The sequence below is a fragment of the Polypterus senegalus genome, chromosome 9, assembly GCF_016835505.1.
Source record: "Polypterus senegalus isolate Bchr_013 chromosome 9, ASM1683550v1, whole genome shotgun sequence".
Lineage (NCBI taxonomy): Eukaryota > Metazoa > Chordata > Cladistia > Polypteriformes > Polypteridae > Polypterus > Polypterus senegalus.
Genome location: NC_053162.1, coordinates 116,479,485 through 116,502,100, shown reverse-complemented (window position 1 = coordinate 116,502,100; position 22,616 = coordinate 116,479,485). Strand labels below are relative to the sequence as shown.

General features: G+C 38.2%; 1 protein-coding gene across 1 annotated transcript in view; it reads left to right on the top strand.

Annotated features, from left to right (window-relative positions):
* wdr59 (WD repeat domain 59) overlaps positions 1-22,616 on the top strand; it is a 300,882-nt gene that overhangs the window by 218,370 nt on the left and 59,896 nt on the right. Inside the window, exons 22-23 of the mRNA XM_039763605.1 lie at positions 15,695-15,842; positions 17,614-17,686. Coding sequence (XP_039619539.1) covers positions 15,695-15,842; positions 17,614-17,686 — 221 coding nt within the window. The remainder of the gene's footprint in view (positions 1-15,694; positions 15,843-17,613; positions 17,687-22,616) is intronic.

Below are 22,616 nucleotides of genomic sequence, written 5' to 3'. Positions count from 1 at the left end.
ACGTACATATATATGTCCATAGCCTGCAGCTCAGTCACCATGTGAGGTGGCGTTTGGTGCCCCATCCCAACACCTCCCACGTTGTTGGCTGCCTGCCTATATAAGGCCATCCGTCGTTCCAGTCTCTTCATTACCTTCCTTGCTTCGCCACGGGATTCACATCTCCCTGCTGATAACTACAGCCTTTTTATTTAATCCACGGCTTCTCCGCTGTTTTATTGTTCATTTATTACGATTATAGTTATTGTGTAGGTATTTTAGACTTACTTTACATTGTTCAGGTACCCATTTCCTTCATCATTCCAACCGTACCTACATTAACATGTCTATCGAGGTGATCACCATCGATCAAAGAACTGTCACTTACTGAGTGGTTTCCATGCCCGGAGATGGCACCTATCTTTTCCATTCTCTTTGTTACATGTTGCACGGCCATATCAGGCTCACTCTTGATATCTGGAGAAACGTTGTGTCTTATGTATTGAATGACTAGGACAGGTTCAAGGTGTGGACTGATGACGGTACAGGAGATAATTATACTACACAGGAGCACTATAAGAGTGAAATGCTTAAGCCCTTCACCTATGGTTCTGCATGTGAGTTGATGGCTGCCGCTTAATTGTTCGGTTGTCGCTTTCAAGTGTACCGAAATGGCCAAATATTTTACACCTTCGGACAACCGCCAATGCCACTTAAACATCTTAGATTCACAGGTGACGATTTCACTTTGATGTTTATGAATGTTTAAACTCTCAAAAGCTGGATGTTATCGATGAAACTGGTTGTATACTTACAACGCTTGACAGATGCCGAATGTCACTTCAACACAAGTCCTACAAATACTGTCTTAATTGAAACAAACCATGAAACTCAAACCGATTATGACAGCAGCAATCCAAGCTGTGAGATTTGAAACAAGATTACTGTTCACATGGCCAACTGTACGTTGCATGCTTAAGAGTAAGCTCAGCGCACAGCTTGGTCATATTACAACCAGAGGGCCGAACTCACAATGTGGTATACAAAGTGATCCTTAACAAATAATTATTGGTATATTTTCCCTCACTATAAAAAGGTTTAATTTTCTTCTTAATAAAACTTTTAAGGCAGTACTTCGCCGCTGCGAACCGCGGGTATTTTGCTATATATAGATATAGATATAATGTGTGTGTGTGTATATATATATATATATATATATATATTTATAGATATAGATATAGATAGATAGATAGATAGGTATAATGTGTGTGTGTGTGTGTGTGTATATATACAGTGTGGCCCACGAAAAAGTAGCCCGCCTCCCTGGCGAAAAAAGACGCCCTTCCATAAAGAAAGAACTTGAAATGCAAAAATCTTTACTCACTCTTTACAGAAAGTGATGAAAATGATTCTTTGTGGAATGGAATATGTCGCTCAGCTGGTACTCACAGGTTTGCACTATGTCTACACAGCTTTTATGATGAGGGTAGTCAATCGGCGCGCCACTCTGGTAGGAAGGCGGGCTACTTTTTCGTGGGCCACCCTGTATGTATATATATATATATATATATATATATATATATATATATATATATATACAGATAGATAGATAATAGATATACTGTAGATATATATATATAATTTGTGTGTGTATGTATGTACAGTATGTATGTGTGTATATGTGTATATATATATATAGAGAGAGAGAGAGAGAGAGAGAGAGAGAGAGAGAGAGAGAGAGAGAGAGAGATATAGATGTATAGATATATATGTAGATATAGATATATATACTGTATATATAATGTGTGTGTGTGTATGTATGGATGTGTGTGTATATATTGTGAACGCTGGCCCGGACACAGACAGACGGACATCATAATTTCCACCACACACCGTTTATTTACACACTACTATTTACAAGTTTATCGTGCAGTCCAACCCCAGTGCCTCTTGCACCGATCTCCCAAAGTCCAGGCCACACAGTCCTTTTCCTGGCCGCCTCCTGTCCTCTCTCCAGCTTTGCCTTCCTTCCTCTCGACTCTCGCCTCGACTGCTGGGAGGCGGCCCCTTTTATGGGAACCCGGATGGGCTCCAGCTGCTTCCCGGCACTCCTCTGCAGACACGCCCTTGTGTGGCAGAAGTGCCGGCTGCGCACCCGGAAGCCGTCCGGGTGTCCCCTGTCGTCTTCCCCCCAGCACTTCCTGGTGTGGCGGAAGTGCTGGGCTCCAGGGCTGTTCAGGCAGCGGGCCCCTACAGGGCTGGGCTTCCATGCCTCTTTCCCGAGGCCACCAACATAACCAGGGCGGACACCCCCTCGTGGTCTGGTGGAGGTACCGGCCCTCCTCAGGTCCTCCTGGGTGTCCCGGCCGGGCTCCTGCATTGGCCGGATGTGGCAGATGATGGTCTGGAAGTGGGGCGCCACCTGGCGGTGGCCACGGGCCCCTACAGGGCTGGGCTTCCATGCCCTCTGCCCGAGGCCACCAACGTAACCAGGACGGACGCCCCCTTGCAGTCTGGAGGAGGTACAAGCCCTCCTCTGGTCCTCCTGGGCGTCGCGCAGCGAAGACACGTGGGTCCAAGCGACACTTCCCGAAAGGGCAGCACGTCCCCAGAGAGGGTCCTACTCTGTCCCCAGGGTCCAACACGGCACCCTGGGACATTCATCTTCGGCACCCCCTCCGGCGGCCACGTGCCCCTCCGGTTTGCGCCGCTCCTGTCTCCACTGTCCCCGCCAGCTGGGGCACCATCAGCCTCCCGGCGCGGAGCCCTCCCGCGGAGCGGCTTGTTCCAGGAGGGCAGGTCCCAGACGACGTCGGGTTCAGGGCTCGTCGGGGCTTCGAACCTGTAAAAGAAGCAAAGGGAGGGCCAGAAGCACTGCCTGGATACTCGCCCCAAGCACCCTGTCGGTCCCTGTACCGGCAGCGCTCCGCCCCTATTGACAGCCCAAGACTTGCCTGTTTGGGTCCTCCGCCGCAGGTTCCCTGCCCGCCCTTCTGGTGTCAACAGGTCCGCTCTCGCAGGCGGCTCGCCCAGCCGCCCAGGAGTTTCCCTCTGCCACCGCCGAGGACAGCCTTCCTCCGGACGCGCACGCCCAGCGCAGCGTCCTCTCCTATCGGAGGAACCGGCGTTCACCCTTCGGCTCCTCCTTCTCTTCTTGGTAGGCCTGACGGTCTGGGTCTGAGCATGGCAAAAGCTCAAATCCAGCCCCGTCTGCGTCCAGGCAGAGCAACAGGCGACAGCTACAAAAAAACGTAGCTCAAAGTGCTTTACAAAATGAAGAATAGAAAAATAGAAGACACAATAAAAAATAAAAATTAGTCAACATTAATTAACATAGAATAAGTAAGGTCCGATGGCCAGAGTGGACAGAAAAAAAAAAAAAAAAAATGACTTCTGAACGCTGTCTAGAAGTTGGTAGTGATGACATCACTATGACTTCTAAATCCTTCTCATAAGAAGTACTTTCAATTTTCAAACCTCTGATTGTGTATTCATTTTTAGAATCTGTTGTGTAATACTTAACATTTACTTAGATTAAATTTTACAGTGGGTACGGAAAGTTTTCAGACCCCCTTCAATTTTTCACTCTTTGTTATATTGCAGCCATTTGCTAAAATCATTTAAATTAATTTTTTTCCTCATTAATGTACACACAGCACCCCATATTGACAGACAAAAAAAAAAGAATTTTTGATATTGTTGCAGATTTATTAAAAAAGAAAAACTGAAATATCACATGGTCCTAAGTATTCAGACCCTTTGCTCGGTATTTAGTAGAAGCACCCTTTTGAGCTAATACAGCCATGAGTCTTCTTGGGAAAGATGCAACAAGTTTTTCACACCTGGATTTGGGGATCCTCTGCCATTCCCCCTTGCAGATCCTCTCCAGTTCTGTCAGGTTGGATGGTAAACGTTGTTGGACAGCCATTTTTAGGTCTCTCCAGAGATGCTCAATTTTGGTTTAAGTCAGGGCTCTGGCTGGGGCATTCAAGAACAGTCACAGAGTTGTTGTGAAGCCACTCCTTCGTTATTTTAGCTGTGTGCTTAGGGTCATTGTCTTATTGGAAGGTAAACCTTTGGCCCAGTCTGAGGTCCTTAGCACTCTGGAGAAGGTTTTTGTCCAGGATATCCCTGTACTTGGCCGCATTCATTTTTCCCTCGATTGCAACCAGTCGTCCTGTCCCTGCAGCTGAAAAACACCCCCACAGCATGATGCTGCCACCGCCATGCTTCACTGTGGGGACTGTATTGGACAAGTGATGAGCAGTGCCTGGTTGTCTCCACACATACCGCTTAGAATTAAGGCCAAAAAGTTCTATCTTGGTCTCTTCAGACCAGAGAATCTTATTTCTCACCATCTCAGAGTCCTTCAGGTGTCTTTTAGCTTGCACTGAGGAGAGGTTTCCGACAGGCCACTCTGCCATAAAGCACTGACTGGTGGAGGGCTGCAGTGATGGTTGACTTTCTACAACTTTTTCCCATCTCCTGACTGCATCTCTGGAGCTCAGCCAAAGTGATCTTTGGGTTCTTCTTTACCTCTCTCACCAAGGCTCTTCTCCCCCCAGTAGCTCAGCTTGGCCGGAAGGCCAGCTCTAGGAAGGGTTCTGGTCGTCCCAAACGTCTTCCATTTAAGGATTATGGAGGACACTGTGCTCTTGGGAACCTTAAGTGCAGCAGAATTTTTTTTGTAACCTTGGCCAGATCTGTGCCTTGCCACAATTCTGTCTCTGAGCTCTTCAGGCAGTTCCTTTGACCTCATGATTCTCATTTGCTCTGACATGCATTGTGAGCTGTAAGGTCTTATATAGACAGGTGTGTGGCTTTCCTAATCAAGTCCAATCAGTATAATCAAGCACAGCTGGACTCAAATGAATGTGATCAAGGATGATCAGAAGAAATGGAAAGCACCTGAGTTAAATATATGAGTGTCACAGCAAAGGGTCTGAATACTTAGGACCATGTGATATTTCAGTTTTTCTCTTTTAATAAATCTGCAACAATTTCAAAAATTCTTTGTTTTTTGTCTGTCAATATAGGGTGCTGAGGAAAAAAAAATGAATTTAAATGATTTTAGCAAATGGCTGCAATATAACAAAGAGTGAAAAATTGAAGGGGGTCTGAATACTTTACGTACCCACTGTATCTGCAACAAATCTGCCCAAGCCTGTATGCTGTCTAAATTGCTCTCTAATTATTTGACTGATACTAGATAGATAGATAGATAGATACTTTATTAATCCCAAGGGGAAATTCACAATTCAATCAGCAGTATACTGATAGAAAGAAACAATATTAAATTAAATAGTAATAAAAATGAAAAAAAATAAATAAATAAAATTAATGTTAGCATTTACTGAATATACTGGTGGAATTGAAGAGTCGCATAGTGTGGGGGAGGAACGATCTCCTCAGTCTGTCAGTGGAGCAGGGCAGTGACAAAAGTCACTGAAGCTACTCCTCTGTCTGGAGATGACACTGTTCAGTGGATGCAGTGGATTATTCATGATTGACAGGAGTTTGCTTAGTGCCCGTCGCTCTGCCACAGATGTTAAACTGTCCAACTTTAATCCTACAATAGAGCCTGCCTTCTTAACAAGTTTGTCCAGGCGTGAGGCATCTTTCATCTTTATGCTGCCACCCCAGCACACCACCGCGTAGAAGAGGGCACTCGCCACAACCGTCTGGTAGAACATCTGCAGCATCTTACTGCAGATGTTCAACCTTCTCAGAAAGTATAGTCTGCTCTGACCTTTCTTACATAGAGCATCAGTATTGGCAGTCCAATCCAATTTCTCATCCAGCTGCACTCCAAGATATTTAAAGGTCTGCACCCTCTGCACACAGTCACCTCTGATGATCACAGGGTCCATGAGGGGCCTAGGCCTCCTAAAATCCACCACCAGCTCCTTGGTCTTGCTGGTGTTAAGGTGTAAGTGGTTTGAGTCGCACCATTTAACAAAGTCTTTAATTAACTTTCTGTACTCCTCCTCCTGCCCACACCTGATGCAGCCCACAATAGCAATGTCATCAGCGAACTTTTGCACGTGGCAGGACTCCGAGTCATATTGGAAGTCTGATGTATATAGATTGAACAGGACCGGAGAAAGTACAGTCCCCTGCGGCGCCCTGTATTGCTGAACACAATGTCAGACCTGCAGTTCCCAAGACGCACATATTGATGTCTGTCTGTAAGATAGTCCACAATCCATGCCATAGATTATCTGTCAATCGACCTAGCTTGGTATCATCTGCATACTTAACCAGTTGGTTATTTATATACCTATCCAAATCTTACATATTTATTAAAAATAGAAGAGGCCTTTTCTCTGACCCCTAACACCACTCTTTACATCATCCAAACCTGATAAGGTGCCTCACACCATAACCGTCTGCTTTTTGTGTTTTTTTTGCCATCTTCACACTACACCCTAAACTCCCACTTCTTCTAGTTTGAGGCCCAACTTCTCATGTGGTACCTTATAAGATTATTTCTGAAACTGAAGGTAAATAATATCATAAAACGCCTCCCTGACTGTAACCTTTGTTTTTCACTTCCTCTAATAATCCCAGCATGCTGGTAAAATATGACCTCCCTCATTTGAACCCATGCCGACTGTTCAGTAAAACTCCTGCTCATGTCATGAGACAAGAGAGATACCTTTGTTAACATTAGTTGAATTTTAACAGGACAAAGTTGAATTTCCTAGTCTAATCCACACTGTGACATTCAATGCAGTATACAGAATGAGTAGTGATATTTAAAGGGCACAGCAGAGATTTTAACCATATTGCAACAGAATTTGTTAACCTGTTTTTGACAAGGGGGATTCCTAAGTTAAATTGCGGGTAATTTTCTTGCATATTCCAAATGTAGGTACACTAGTGAAATTCATTGTCTAATCTGTCCCATTTGCAGTGACGTAAAAAAAGAAAAGATATCTTTCATTTTTATGGTTTTACATATCACCAATAAGGACGGGCATATAATCTTTATTTTAAAAGTGACATATGAAAAACATATATAACTTTCATATAAGTTGTTTAAACTTGTTATATCTCATAGCAAGTTATCGCAAGTTTAGGTACTGTGATATTTTGGGCATACCTCTTATTTCAGATGCTATTTTAATGCTGGACAGATTTCATTAGACTGAGTGGAAAAAAGCAGGAGGGGGACTGGAGATTTATGTGATTTCTGCAGTGTTAAAAAAGGGAGCACGGTACAATTAAAATTAAATGAGAAATCGAGACATTGAAATGTAGACTGAATTTGTCCATGTTGCATCCCAGGAAAGTAAGTTGGATCATTCTGTCTGACTCGGCAGCATAAATGATTCACTTTGTACCAGTGTATTTTTAAAGAATTGTTCTGTATACTGGTTCAAACAAGGGATCCAAGGGGGCAGGGGTATGTTTGTTTTTATTATATTTATTTTGTAATTTTTTTAAACCTTCTGTAAAATTTTAATTTCCCCATGGGGACAAAGAAAGTATAACCTAATCTAATCTAATCTTATCATATTTAGTTTGTCATTATTTACATCCTTTAAACCAATATAGCATCTGTTAAATAGTACAGTCCTGGTTCTGTATATATTGGGAGTGTGCCAGGTTTGCTAATGAAAAGTGTGCATACATTATGCTGGACAACATTCACATGCACTCTTTTGAAGTTACTGCATCCTTCAGGGGGTGTATGCTCCTTAGGAATATGTTCCATTTAAAAATGCAGCTCATATTGTGAACCTTTATATATACACTCCTTCAGAAACCATGTAGGAAATATTAAGAAAAGAGAACTATGGTACAAAAGAAATAATATGTTTAACTTGCTTTAAAAGGCAGCTTTCACTCTTAGAGCCAGTTTAATCTGCATGCTCAGAACTGATATGCACTTGCATCACGGCTGCCACGTGTTCCCAGCGTTCATTTGACGCGTCCTCTGAGCACATTCTCAGAAATTAAAGTGACACGTGTGCGAGTTGCAGTATCATCAAAAAATCAGGGGCGCACAATTTCTTGAAGTTGGAACATGACCCCAGAGTCTTTATTTACTATCAACATTTGACAGTAAGCAACTTTGCAAATCCTATTGGACCATTGTGAGTGCTTCAATGTTTGATGAATGGTTCGATGTGGTGAAGCAAATCTTCAAACTTATATGCTGACATACAAATGTTTCTTCATGTATTTTTCACATAGGCAATGCAAGTGTCGCATATTCTCCATCATAATGAAAAGATTAATTCAAAAGTCTCACACACTATCTTCTGTGCCATCTTTTTTTTTTATTTGCACCTTCGCAAACAGCATCAAAATGTAGATAAGTGTATTTGCATAAAAAATTAGGGACACAGTGAAGAAAAAAGATCTGTTTCATGATGAAAAGTGGAAATTTCCACTTTAATCTTTCAGTTTAATTTGTCATTGAAGTAGAGTGTTGTAAACGTCATCTTAAAACCAACCCAGCTGTTAATCTAGCGTGCTTCTGCGGCTTCCTCCTCCACTGACAGCAAAGGCAGACAGTGATTAGAATCCTTAGATTCATACTTGATATCACTTTAATGATGAAATGTGTTAAAGCATGTTTGTTACATTTTACAGATAAATTGTTAACTTCACTTAAATAATGAATACTGTTAATAATTGCACGTTTGGGGGGTGGCACAGTGTTCCTTGCCTAGAATTTAAATGTTTTCCAGCTAGGTTTCCACAGTGTGCTCTGTTTTCCTATAAAGGACATGCAAGTTTGGGGATTTGGTGATGCTAAAATGACGTTAGTGTATGTGTGTACTTGTATTCACCTTGCAATAAGCTGATGCCCCATACAGGGGATGTTTCTGCCTCTTGCCCAATGCTTTCTGGAATGGGAACATCCCTGGATTGATAGATATAACCATTAAACATCCATCCATTTCAGAGACTTTGTGGCAAGGTGTCCTGAGAATTTAATGGATGTTTTGGGCAATTCATATCACAACAAAGCCGAACATTGTTTTCTCTCCGTGATAATATCTCACACTGACACTTGTTGGAATCCTCCAGATTTACATAAAGTATGCGTGCAAGCATAAACATTACACTGCTTGTGTAGCAGCAGCTTCCACAGGCGCATGTGTCACATCACGTAAAGTATAAACCCTGCCTTAATATACATTGTACAGTAGTATAATCATTTGCACTTACAAATACAGCTGAGGAGAAGCTATTAAAACAGTGCAATCATCATTTGGTTCTGGCAAAATGAGATGACAGCTGTTGTGTTCAGACTCCCATGGTTGACTGTTGCACAGGTTGCAGAATGCGAAGTATTCCTTTGCAGTTTAAAAAAAGGCACCATGCGTGTTTATCTTTAGTGCATCTTATCTCTCTGTAACTGAAATCAGACTGTTCAGCTCCTGTTACCCCAATGAACAGTTTGTTTCAGAGAAATCTACAAAGCCATTAAGAATGTCACAAGTAAAGAAAAGACTCTTATCTACAAACCCCTGGGTTGGACAAGGAAAATATAGAGTATCAGGCATAATGATTTTAAATTGTTAATAGGGGCTCAAGGATAACTAAAAAGCTTTCAAGGCAACTCAGGCCCCTTCTTTAGACAAGGGAAAGTAATTATTCATTGACCAGCAAAACATGTGCTTAACTGTAAAATAAAGCATAATGGAACATCTTATAGGGAATCTTATGAGGAAAGAAAATGTGTGGGTTTTTAACAATCTGGAAATTTTGTAATTTATATAAGGAGCTGGGGACTGAGTGCCTTCTACTTTGTAGACAGGATATTCAGAACTCTTCTCTACCAGAATGGAAAATTAACTATTTGACACTGTAATTTATGACTGCAATTATGTTTAGCATGCATACATTTTTTCAGCTGAAGCAAGAACAGTTCTTTTAGGCAGGGACCTTAAGTGATAAGAGCAAATGCACTGTTCACAGATAGGGAAAGAATGTGCTATATTGGTGTCTTAGAGAACCTAATCTGTACATGGTATTTGTGAAGTGTTTATTTTATATTCCAGTAACCACTTGAATGACATCAGATCTGTCTCTGCCTCTCTCACGCATTCACACACACATCCATGCACGAACACGACATTATTTGAAAACATTTGAAATTATTTGAACATAAGTTGTTATTTGAACATTGTTTTTTTTCCCATCTTGCCCAGTCTCTATGTTATGGTACATGGTACTGAGAATTCAGGCAGACTTCTTTTTGTGCACATACACCGTCAGCATTGCACTACCAGATCTAAACACTAGCATGAAGAATTGCTTGCGTACTAAAGTGACTTTAGCTGCAACTGGAAGTTCCACTTTATTTATGGTGCCAAGCAGAGTTGTGTTGCAGTGCAGCTGTCTATTAGTCAGTGAAAGCGACGGGTAGAAGTTGTCTGTTGTAACGAATTTGTCTTTGTCCAGAAATGGCTCCATAAGCTTTATCACTACAGTCTTGGAAAGTCCTTCTCCCATGGGACGACTGGGATCTTTTCTTAACATTAGAATTACCAGAGCCTACGAAAAAACTCTTAGATCCGTCCCACCTTAAATTGCTTCTTAAATCCGTTCACACCTCTCCGCCAGTATCTTTTGTCATCTAAATGTGCTGATAAAGACTATCTGCAAGCAACTGGCTATTCCATCCCCCCACCGACTTAGAATGTGCACAAACTTCTCCCAGCTCATGCCTTGATTGATTATCTGGGAGTGAAGTGGAGTTTTAGAGTGGAAATAATAGATTGTTATTTGGAACACACGCATTTCATGTGTGTTCCGTTTCTACAGTAATCTGTGTAAACACATTGTTAAAACAGAAACGTTTTCATATTTCAGTAATAAATGTTACAAAATGTAGGCATAAACTATAAAATGTGTGACGCCTGAAGTCCAAACATCAAATAAACACATTCACAAAAGGCTCAAGAACAGTACAACAGCTTCTGTGGCATACTGATAAGATTTGCTGACTCAGAGTACCACAGACTTGCTGTGCCTCAGAGACCTGAGTTTGATTCCCCGCTGGGGAGAAAAGTTTTTTTTCTTTTTTTCTTTTTAACCTTCGCTGCTCTGCCTGCCTTCCTGAACTCCCTGTCTGTCTATATAGTAATAACAGCAATTTTATTATTATATAGCAGCTTCCCTGTCTGCCTATCATATAGTGCCTTTCCTTCCTATCTAACTATATACTGTATCTATCCCCTTAGCTGTTTTTTTATATATCTATTATGCAGTGCCTATGGGGTGCCAAAAAGGCAATTAAAATGATTTTTGGAATATATAAAGTCATTCCTGAATATATAAAGTCAAAACTTGAATATATAAAGTAATTCCTGAATATATAAAGTTAGAATAGAGTTAGAATATATAAAATCATTACCGAATATACAATATAAAGTCAGTGTCGGAATATATAACCTCATTCCTAAATATATAAATTTAAAGTCAGATTATATTGATATTGATTGAAACGACACAGGTACATTTTTAGTAAACTCAATGAGTTCCTAATACAACGTAATGAACTAAGTTAACAAAAACATCTTCAGAAAAATATAAAAAAAAAAAAACACACTGTTCAGTTAATTCATTGAAAATGGTGTATGTGCCCGGCATTTTGAATACTATATTTATTTATTCTTTTTGTATCAGCACAAGTACAGACACAAACCAAGTGTAATCAAGAGTCCCCAGTTCGATCCCCACTCACTCCTATATTTGCCGTTTTCAGTAGTAAGCTGCCCTTTTTGTTAAAATTATACAGTACACACATACACTTGTTTTCTGCCTCACTCCACACTGTCCTTCTGCATTGCGGTCGCAGAGAGCTTAAACAACTTGGCACATCCACATAAACAACGACAAGGGGTGAGCGAGCTATCTGGAAGGCATTTACTGGACGTACTTCGTTGTAAACTAAAATATGTACAAAAGAAACATACAGGCATTTACATGTGTACAATCAAAGACAATAAAGAATGATTTACAAACCAATACATAGCAGACAGTGTACATTAAACAATAAAGCTTTAAAAGACACTTACAAGGCGAGTGATTTCCACGGATCAATCAAGAGGAAGAGAAGCATGTAGGCAGAGGTTCAAATTGCTGCGTACCACAACTAACCAGACACAGGGGTGTATATACCCTAAGGATACGTTTTGGACGTGACTGAAACAAGAGATAAAGGGGTGCTTACGTGAGACACATGGGGTGTATTGTATTCAAATGTTTATTATGGGACCTACGTGCTTTACGTGAGTTTCATAGACATTTATAAAACTACAGTGAGTGTGGAACGTGACTGACTGGTGTGTTAATAAATGACAAGATGAAGGGGGAGCACAGTTCAACAAATAACAGTCTCAACTAACAAGATGTGGGGCAGAACAACTTGGTTTGCGTCTGTACTTGCTCTGTTACTTAGAGTCAGATCGGGGGAGGGGGTTTAGAGCACGTAAGCTTATTCAGTGCAGCAGGATCAACACACATGTTGATCCTTTTTTTATTAGTACACGTACCTTCCCTGTTTATTTATATATCTAGTGACTTCTCTGTCTGTCTGTCTCTCTATTACGCAGTGCTCTGTCTGTCTGTGTGTTATGGATCTTAAAAATAACAGTTATAAGGACACTTGTTCATGTTAATTGCAGTCTCAATTTTTAAAAAATATTTTAAGAGGAGCATCCCACATGAAAATATAACAATCTCATTAACTGACAGTGCATACCAATTTATAAATTTTATGTCCGTTTGAGGTTAAAAAGAAAAAAAAATAACACTTTCTCCCAAGCGGGGAATCAAACATCGGTCTCTGAGGCACAGCAAGCCTACTGCATTAGCAAATCTTACCGCTAAGCCACGGAAGTTGTTGTATTGTTTTTTAACCTTTTGTGAAAGTGTTTATTTGATGTTTGGACTTCATGCTTCACACATTCTATAGTTTATGCCTACATTTTGTAACATTTATTACTAAAATATGAAAAAGTTTCTGTTTTAACAATGTGTTTACACAGATTACTGTAGAAACGGAACACACATGAAATGCGTGTGTTCCAAATAACGATCTATTATTTCCACTCTAAAACTCCACTTCACTCCTAGATAATCAATCAAGGCATGAGCTGGGAGACGTTTGTGTACATTCTAAGTTGGAGGGGGGAAGGAATAGCCGGCTGCTTGTCTTTATCAGCACATTTACAGGACAAATGACACTGGCGGAGTGGTGTGAACGGATTTAAGGTGGGCCGGATGTACGAATTTTTTCGTAGGCTCTGGTAATTCCAATGTTAAATAAGGAGTAGCATTGCACATGTACTTTGTCTCCAAGTCTGCCACAATCCAAAACTTCATGTTAAATTTCACAGGCTTGGTTGATACATATTGCAAGAAAGGACAACGGACCTTGGTTGGAAACAGTTGCTCTGGGTTGTAACTCAAAATGCAGTTCTCAACAAAACATTGCCAGATGTCCGAGATCGCAGCAAATCTTTTGTTTTTCACACATTGTGCATGGGTGTCTTTGTTGTCAAAGTGCAAATTCTGCATGATAGTCTAATAGCGGTCACAGGGCATCATATCTTTGATTGCCAGTGCAACAAATAGTTCTGAGCAAGTATCAACCCCACCGCCAACTATAGTCATTGCTATTTTTGTGAAAAGAATGCAGATAAATGCCATCAACTCCAAGAGGGAAAGAAAAGTTGCTTGTACCACGTGAACTTGACTGAGAGAATAAAACTGAATTTAATGAAAAAAAAAAAACTTTTACAGGTAACAAACATGTACACCGGGTGTTACAGACTTAAATTAAATGTTTGTTTTTATTATATAATAGTAATAATAATAGCAGCTCACCACTCAAAATGGGGAGAGCTGGGGCTCAAACCCACAGGCCCTTGATTACAAGGCAGCAGATCTTACCTCTACAACAGCTAAGCAGACATTTTGGTTTTCTGTTGATTGATGTTTAGGTTTGGCTTTTTACTTATTGACAGCAACATATAAATTTAATGATTTCCTTTTCTTTGGTTATATTATTGAATAAAAGTGCCCTTGTTTTGTTATAACATTTGTGAAAGTGTTTATTTAATATTTGGACTTCAGTATTCACACATTATACACTTCAGGTCAGCATTTTGTCAATTATTACTGTAACATGAAAAAGTTTCTGTTTTAGTTATGTGTTAACATTTCTTGCCTCGCATTTCCTGTCATCTTACATTTACCCAGATCATTTTAGACATGGAACACACACAAAATGTATGTATTCCAAATAAAGATATATTATTTACCCTGTACCAGTGCATGCTCCCCAGCCTGACCTGATACAATTCCAGGCACCTCACACCAAACCTGAGCTGGGAGAACTTCAGCTGTGTCAGTGGGAGGGATGGGATAGCAGGTTGTTTGCTGCTTGTGCTGATTTACAAATTTGCAAAACATTTTTCGTAGGCTCCAGGGAATCTAGTGTTAAAATTGCTACACATTATGATGTCATATTAGCACAAACCTCTAAAGTTTCTAATTACTTTTAATCACTCAGTCATAACGTTCTGTTTCTACCATCATCTGAACAAAAAAAAGCTAACTTTTTTGTGTTACTTTGTAGCTTGGATATAGAACATATTTTGCCATTCCTTATCATGCATGCAAATGGCATATTGTTAAAAGCTCCTTAACCTGAATGTTGATTGGTATTGTGATCTTAGAATGTATGATGGCACTGCTTTATAGTGTCTTCTTCTTTTGGCTGCTTCCGTTAGGTTTTGCCAGAGTGGATAATCTTTTTCCATTTCTTCCTTTCCTGTGCATCTTGCTCTGTTACACCCTCAACTGCGTGTCCTCTCTCACTACATCCAAAAACCTTCTTTTAGGCCTTTCTCTTTTCCTTTTGTCTTTTCCTTTTTCCTTATCATCCTCCCAATATGCCCAACATCTCTCCTTTGCACATGTCTAAACCAATGCAATCTTGCCTTGTTGACTTTCTCAATCAATCAATCAACATTTATTTATATAGCACATATTCATACAAAAAAATGTAGCTCAAAGTGCTTTACAAAATGAATAGAAAAATAGAAGACACAATAAAAAATAAACATAAGTCAACATTAATTAACATAGAATAAGTAAGATCCGATGGCCAGGGATGACAAAAAAAAAATAAAATCTGTAGGGGTTCCAGACCACGAGACCGCCCAGTCCCCTCTGGGCAATCTACCTAACATAAGTCAAACAGCCCTCTTTGTATTTAGGGTTTTCATGAAAGGACCTGATGATGATGGTCACGTAGATTTCTCTCCCAACTTTCCAACCTAAGTTGACCTTCTAATGTACTCATTTCTAATCCTGTCCATCCTCATCACGTCCAACGCAAAGCTTAGCATCTCCAGCTCTGTCTCCTGCTTTCTGGTCATGCCATTGTCTCCAGACCATATAACATAGCTGGTCTCACTACTGTCCTGTAGACCTCATGTGTCACAAATTACTCCTGTTGTTGCTTATATATTGCATTGAATTATTTATTCCTTGTCAAAAATCCTTCATCTTCTCCATGCTATAACAGATAGCAACATACTGAGAACGTTTAGCTTTGTTGAGATGAAAACAGGAGTTCATAAAATAATTTTTTTTCTGTTTAATCTTTCTGCTTATTATGTTTTCCCTTTGTACACTTTTAGTTCTTTAAGCTTCTTGTTATTGTATTTTTTTCCAGGCTCAACCATTTCAGCTTGATTCATGATGTTCAGACACTAGCTATGCTCTGCTGCATATGTGAGATGCAATTTACCCATCCAGATTGTTATACCCTTTTTGGACAGAATGCACATCGTTCAGCTGTATTCATGTCACAATACAGATTTGTGAGTCTTTTTTAAGCATTTCATTTCAAATTATAAAGAAATTCTTTCCATTCCAGTTGTCAGTCCCTATAAGAATAAAACTATAAGCATAAATGATTAAAAAAAGTTTTATTCAGGGTAACAATACTTGTCAAAAAGTAGAAAGAATAGATAAAGTTTGCAATAAATGCCTTTTTCAGGGATGTGTGAAACATGCTGTCTCTTTTGCTTTGTATATTTTTATTTAGTTATGTTTGTTTGTTTACGGCTTTGAGTTTCAGTGACAGATTAAAAAAATACACTATTTATCTTATATTTATGTTAATCGTCATCTTCATGTTTTTGTTTTTTTTTTCTTCTTGAAATGCATATGGTTTCCTACAGAAGAGTATTAGGGCCACAGGAAAAAAATTAAAAACCTTTAGGGATGCAGTAGAAAAAAAAAATTCAACCATAATACCATAGTCTGAACCAAAAATTGTGTATGTTTCAACAGAGGAATTATACAGGTTTTGATGAAGCAGCTGCTTTTTTGAGAAGCAAAGTTGATAGTAATGGACAAATGCAGGGATATCCCTGGTTAAATCTGCAAGCAGTCCAAACAGAGTACATTGTTACAATAAGGCATGCTCCTAGCAGCACTAATGTTAATGTATCTAAATACATCTTGGTTCTGATACGTTGTGCTGAGTTCAGGATAGTAGGCCTACAGTTTGGAATGATTCGATATATTACATACATAAAATCCACTTTTTAACTATTTAAACTGACATAATGCATATACAAACCCACCTTTTAGTCACTGAAACTGATCCCTGGGCAGATATGTCACATACAATAATGCGCACAGTAAAATACATAATGAAATGCTTAGTTGCTAAACTCCAAGACTGTGCATTAGGAGAAGAACATAGTGAACAGTAAACAATATAGAAGGTAGGGAAGGTATTTCCTTCTGTTTGCTCAGGTAGCAAGATTCCGCATTATGTGATTTAATTTTATTCTGAAATTTAGGCTTTAATCACAAAATTAACTATGAGATTAAATTCAAAATTTTAACTGTAATGCTGAAATTTAAATTTTGATCACAAAACAGCTGTATTTTTTTTACTCCAGTTTTCCTAATAAACTTCTGTATTTCCTTCATTTAATTTTAATGAAGTTGCATTGACTTTCAGTACTCTATGAAGTCACACACACACACAAAAACACACATTTACAAATTACAATTGGAGCAGTTTAGCTGAAGCAGCCTGTCATTGAGGAACCCTTCATTGAGGAACAGTTCTTGGGGGAACATGTATTTCAGTTGGTAATTGCTTTATAAATCACCTGTTACTTACACAGTACTTAGTGTGGCTCTCAAAAAAGATTAAACTAACCATGAGGAGAGCAGGTCTACAGAAGCATGAGAAAACAGTTTGGTATTTGATCGTGCAAACACATTAACTTAAAATATGGAAGAAAAGACTAGACATTTTCCAAACTAAGAATGAAAATTTGGGATTATCTGAAAAACCAAACAGGCATCACACAGAAGTGTAACACCATTTACCAACTATATTGAAAGTTCAGACTCTTTACAGATGTAAGATGAAAATGAGTAGAGTTTTCTCTTTTATTTTAACATTTGTGTAACAAATTAATTAATTTCTTCTGAGTTAATTGAACTAAGTAATTTAGTGGTTTGGTATAGCTGGCTTTATGCTTCCCTTTTACTAATTCCAGCAGCTTAATATAAAATGTTTTGCACTCTAACTGTTTTTCATGCCATGCACTTATGTTTATTTAGTCCAGCTATACATCTTCTGGGTCCTGCTCCAGCACCTCGGATTCTGGCATGAATATCAGTGTCTGGAATGTTGGTAAGTAGAGACCATCATTTAAACTTGTATACACTAGAGCCTTGGAAACCTGGAATTCAGGTAGCTTAATACTTAATGTTCCAGAAGCCTATGTATACTACTTTAAATAGTAAACATTTGTCATGTCAAGGATGCAATGATATATATATATATATATATATATATACACACACAATGCAATATAAGAATTTTTGTATTTGATATCAATACCAATTAAATTTTATGATAATTGATACTTTTGGATGCCACACCAAAAACAGAAATTCTATTCAATGGCTTTTTATTAAAGTACCTCCATTATTGTAGTGTAAGATATTGTGCCTTTTTCTGCAATGCAATATAAAATATATAAATATTAACAATAACATAATCTTTAAAATAGTGGTATATCTATCTGTATAGGTTCCGAGCTATCATTTAAGTAAACAAGTATTGGCATTCATAAATATCAAAATACAATGCAATGCTTCAATTTTAATGTGTGGCAGAGATGGGAATGCCCTCTGTGTAACAACTTTTTGGGTGTGTTTATAATCATGGGGAGATTTCAGTATAGTGTTTTTAAAGAATGATATATCATAAACTATTTGGTTTAGCATAGCATGTGCACATTTTAAATTTATCTGACATTTTCTGTTTAGTTACTGAAAAATACAGCTTAAAACCCCATACTAAATATAAATATTCATGTATTATCATATATCAGTTAGTGAATTCCAAGATAATTCAGGATATTTCCATTTAAACAAACTCTTTAAATCTGTTTTAGTAACAACATGGTTTTAAAGTCTGGTTTGATAGTGAACCAGTTTCTTAGGTTTGCACCATTTCCTAATGTAGAATTTCATATTTGTATTATTAGCTGGTTAAAAAATATTACTAAAGAGTTATTTAACGGATGACTAAAATGAATTCAAATTTAAAATGTCAGAAGCTCTTTGTGCTTTAATATTCCAAATCTGTCCCTCATTTTTTAACATTTGCCTTAATTTTAAAAATTCCTGTGTGAAGTCAAACTTGTCATTTTTAAATTAATTCTTTATTTTAGAACTCCTGTAAAGCAGCCTTTATTTTGCTGTTTTCAAGGTTACTTACGTGAGTGATCAGACTTTATTATTGATTATACCTGTGTACAAATCCAGAATTAGAAAATTATTTGTGCCATTGTTACACGTAATCAATAAATCTATAACTGTGAGTATGCTTTTACTTATGGTTTATACTTATAAAAGTAGTTTGCCTTCAAAAGCTAATTGAGTGACACAAAGTCAGTGTTTGGAAATTTGCATTTTGCAATGAAGTATACTGGTTTGCTTGTCCTACTATGTGTTTTGGCAATTACGCAACTCTGTTAACACAGTACATGTATTAATATGGAGATGTGCCTTGCTCTTTAAAGCATTGAAACACCAAATTAATTTTGTTTTAGTATTAATAAATGTAGCAACTTATATCGTTATCGGTGTAGACACGCCAAATAGACTCATTTGAATCATGTGTCTGTGTTTTCTTGTTAGCACTGACTGTCTCCTACAGGTGCCGGTCATAAAATTAGAATATCATGAAAAAGTTGATTTATTTCAGTAATTCCATTCAAAAAGTGAAACTTGTATATTAGATTCATTCATTACACACAGACTGATGTATTTCAAATGTTTATTTCTTTTAATTTTGATGATTATAACTGACAACTAATGAAAGTCCCAAATTCAGTATCTCAGAAAATTAAAATATTGTGAAAAGGCTCAATATTGAAGACACCTGGTGCCACACTCAAATCAGCTAATTAACTCAAAACACCTGCAAAAGCCTTTAAATGGTCTCTCAGTCTAGTTCAGTAGGCTACATAATCATGGGGAAGACTGCTGACTTGACAGTTGTCCAAAAGACGACCATTGACACCTTGCACAAGGAGGGCAAGACACAAAAGGTCATTGCTAAAGAAGCTGGCTGTTCACAGAGTTCTGTGTCCAAGTACATTAATAGAGAGACGAAGGGAAGGACAAGATGTGGTAGAAAAAAGTGTACAAGTAATAGGGATAACCGCACCCTGGAGAGGATTGTGAAACAAAACCCATTCAAAACTGTGGGGGAGATTCACAAAGAGTGGACTGCAGCTGGAGTCAGTGCTTCAAGAACCACCACGCACAAACGTATGCAAGACATGGGTTTCAGCCGTCACATTTCTTGTGTCAAGCCACTCTTGAACAGGAGACAGCATCAGAAGCGTCTCGCCTGGGCTAAAGAATTGCTGTATTTAGTGAGTGATATAATCTGTTATTGCATTTTGTAGGTAATTTCTACTATTACTATTGTACTATTATTAGTATCCCTGAGGTGGGAATGATGATTGGCCTACTAGCTCAGAGAAGAGAATTAATTACTTGTATTCTGATTTGTGTATTGTGTTTACCTGTTTTTTGACACCCATTGCATGCCCAACTTACCTGGAAGGGATCTCTGTCTTAATCGCCTTTCTCAAGATTTCTTCCATGTTTTCCCTCTAAATGGGTATTTTTTGGGGAGTTCTTTTATTTTCTTCTGGGGAGATGTCAGAAAACAGGGCCTATTAAAGCCTATTGCAACACTCCTTATGTGATTTTTGGGCTATACAAGAAATAAATTGTAGCTGTTGTTGTGGTGAGTGACCGTGCTGTGTAAAACTGCAATATAAAAGTAAAATAATCTATTGGCACTTGGTGTCAGCAAGAAATGCAGCAGCCTGTTACAATATGAAATAAGGCAATATTAATGATTGTGCCAATGTAAAAGCAGCACAGGATATTATAATTTCTGAACAATTTAACATACAGGCAAGCTGCATTTAATTTTAACTTGTAGTTTATGAACATAAAGAATATAATAAAATTGCACATCCTTACATTTTGGTGGGGAAAGGCAGAAAACCCTTTGGTCCACAAGCCTGTGTCTGTAAACCCCTGCCTAGTGCAAGCAGGTTTTAGGTTTGCGGGGAGCTCCCACTTAAACCACATACCATGTTTTAAAATGATTAATCTGCCACTTTCATATAATACACAGCAAAAAAATGTGTGTAGAAAACATAGTATTAATTAAAATGTCCAAAATGTTAAAAAAATGAATGCGCCTTTTTTTAAATGCTACCTTCTGCAGAAGGAATGGGAAAAAGTTAAAAATGCCTCTAACAATTCTAAATAAGTTTGATGTTTCCAAAAGGAAAGAAAACCACAACAAAAACCTTTGATTTGGAAAGATAATGCACAAAACAACCTTTACAAATTAAAAAATATTTTATCAATAAGGGAAAAATAATGTAAAAGACTTAACAAAGGAAAAAAGCAGTTGCCTAAAAGACAGTCCACAAATAACAAGTCCCAAAACACAATCTGTAATCATAAACCAGAATCCATTGCAGAAAATAATAAGAATACTAGAAAACTTACAAGAATAAAAACAATAGGCATTGTAACTCTAAACAGCTTTAATGCACTAAGTCTAAGCTTTCCTCTGGCTTTGGCTTAAATAGCCAGAACAAGGGCTCAGGAGTGGGGACGTCAAGGTGGCACTGCCTCTTGGGGCACCACCCACAAAAAACTGGGAATGTTACCATATACAAAGGAACAGTACATAATTACACAGTTATAATCAAAATAAATCTATTTCTTTGAACAAAAAGTTCTACTCAGTTCCAGATTTGGATGATAACCTGAAGCAGGATTCAATGCTGTTCATTTAGTGCTCCTTATGTTAAGCTAAAATAATGTCAGTACTTCAACTGGTAAAAGCAGTGTTTTGAGCTATGTTACATTTACTTTACAGTGTTGCTGACAAACTGTGTCACTTCAAGAAAATGCAGTATGGGTCAGAAGGCATGGAAATTTCTTTTTAACAGTAAAAAGTAACACAAATCTGTTTTTTAAGTAATGACAATATTTTTATATCTGTAAAATAAGTATTGCATTATGGTTTTTATTACTTTATAAAGTAATGACTACATAATGCATATTATTTTTAATGTGTTACTCCCAACATTGCATATGAGTAAGTAAACTAGTTGAAAATAAGAGTTCCAAGAGCTTCCAAAACTAAGAAAATGAAAGTTTTCAGTAAAATTAATGACTGTGAGTAGCAAGGTTATTATAGTTAACGAAAACTAAAATCAAAACTGAAACTACTATTAAAAAAACATTTTCGTAAACTGAAATAAAATACTTAACAAAACTGAAATGTAAAAACTTAAACTAAACATAACTATTAAAGTAGCTGGAAAGACTAACTGAAATTAAATAATTTTCTAGACATAACTTTAGTTTTCGTTTTTGAATTATTTTGCTGTAAGTTTTTAACCCTTATAACATTTAACTATAAATCTGAAAGCCATCCACTATGAGCCGCGCACACATATTCATCCAGTGATTGGTGGCTTGTGACAGAGGGTGGCTGTTCACACAGTATTTGCGGTGACAGAGCAAGCTGAATACGTGTGTAAAGCATGTGGAATAGAAAGCAATTTACGTGCTGCCTTTCTTTGCACTTGTTGTATATCAAGATGTAATTCATACGCCTGAAATCGGAATGTGCTACTCAACAAAAACTTGACCGTATGGACAGAAAAATCACGAGTGAGTAACGTTTCAGTTTATTTCTCAGTTGCCTGCTTTTTGTTGACAGTAATTCACCTGCGACTTCACACTTGAAGTATACAAAGTATAGAGAAAGTATACTAATCATGAAAAAAATTCGACCTCAACATTTCGATGAATCTTGACATTTTAGACTTCCCTGAGTCCGAAAATATAGTTTTTTGGAATTATGTCTGTGTGTGTGTGTGTTGTGGACGCTGATGTCGGAAAAAACAAAAATAAAAAGCAATTTCTTTTATTCTTGGTGAGAGAGAAGCTGCCTGCCTGCCAGCTCAAGTTGCTACTGACAGGTCAGTTCAGACAATCTA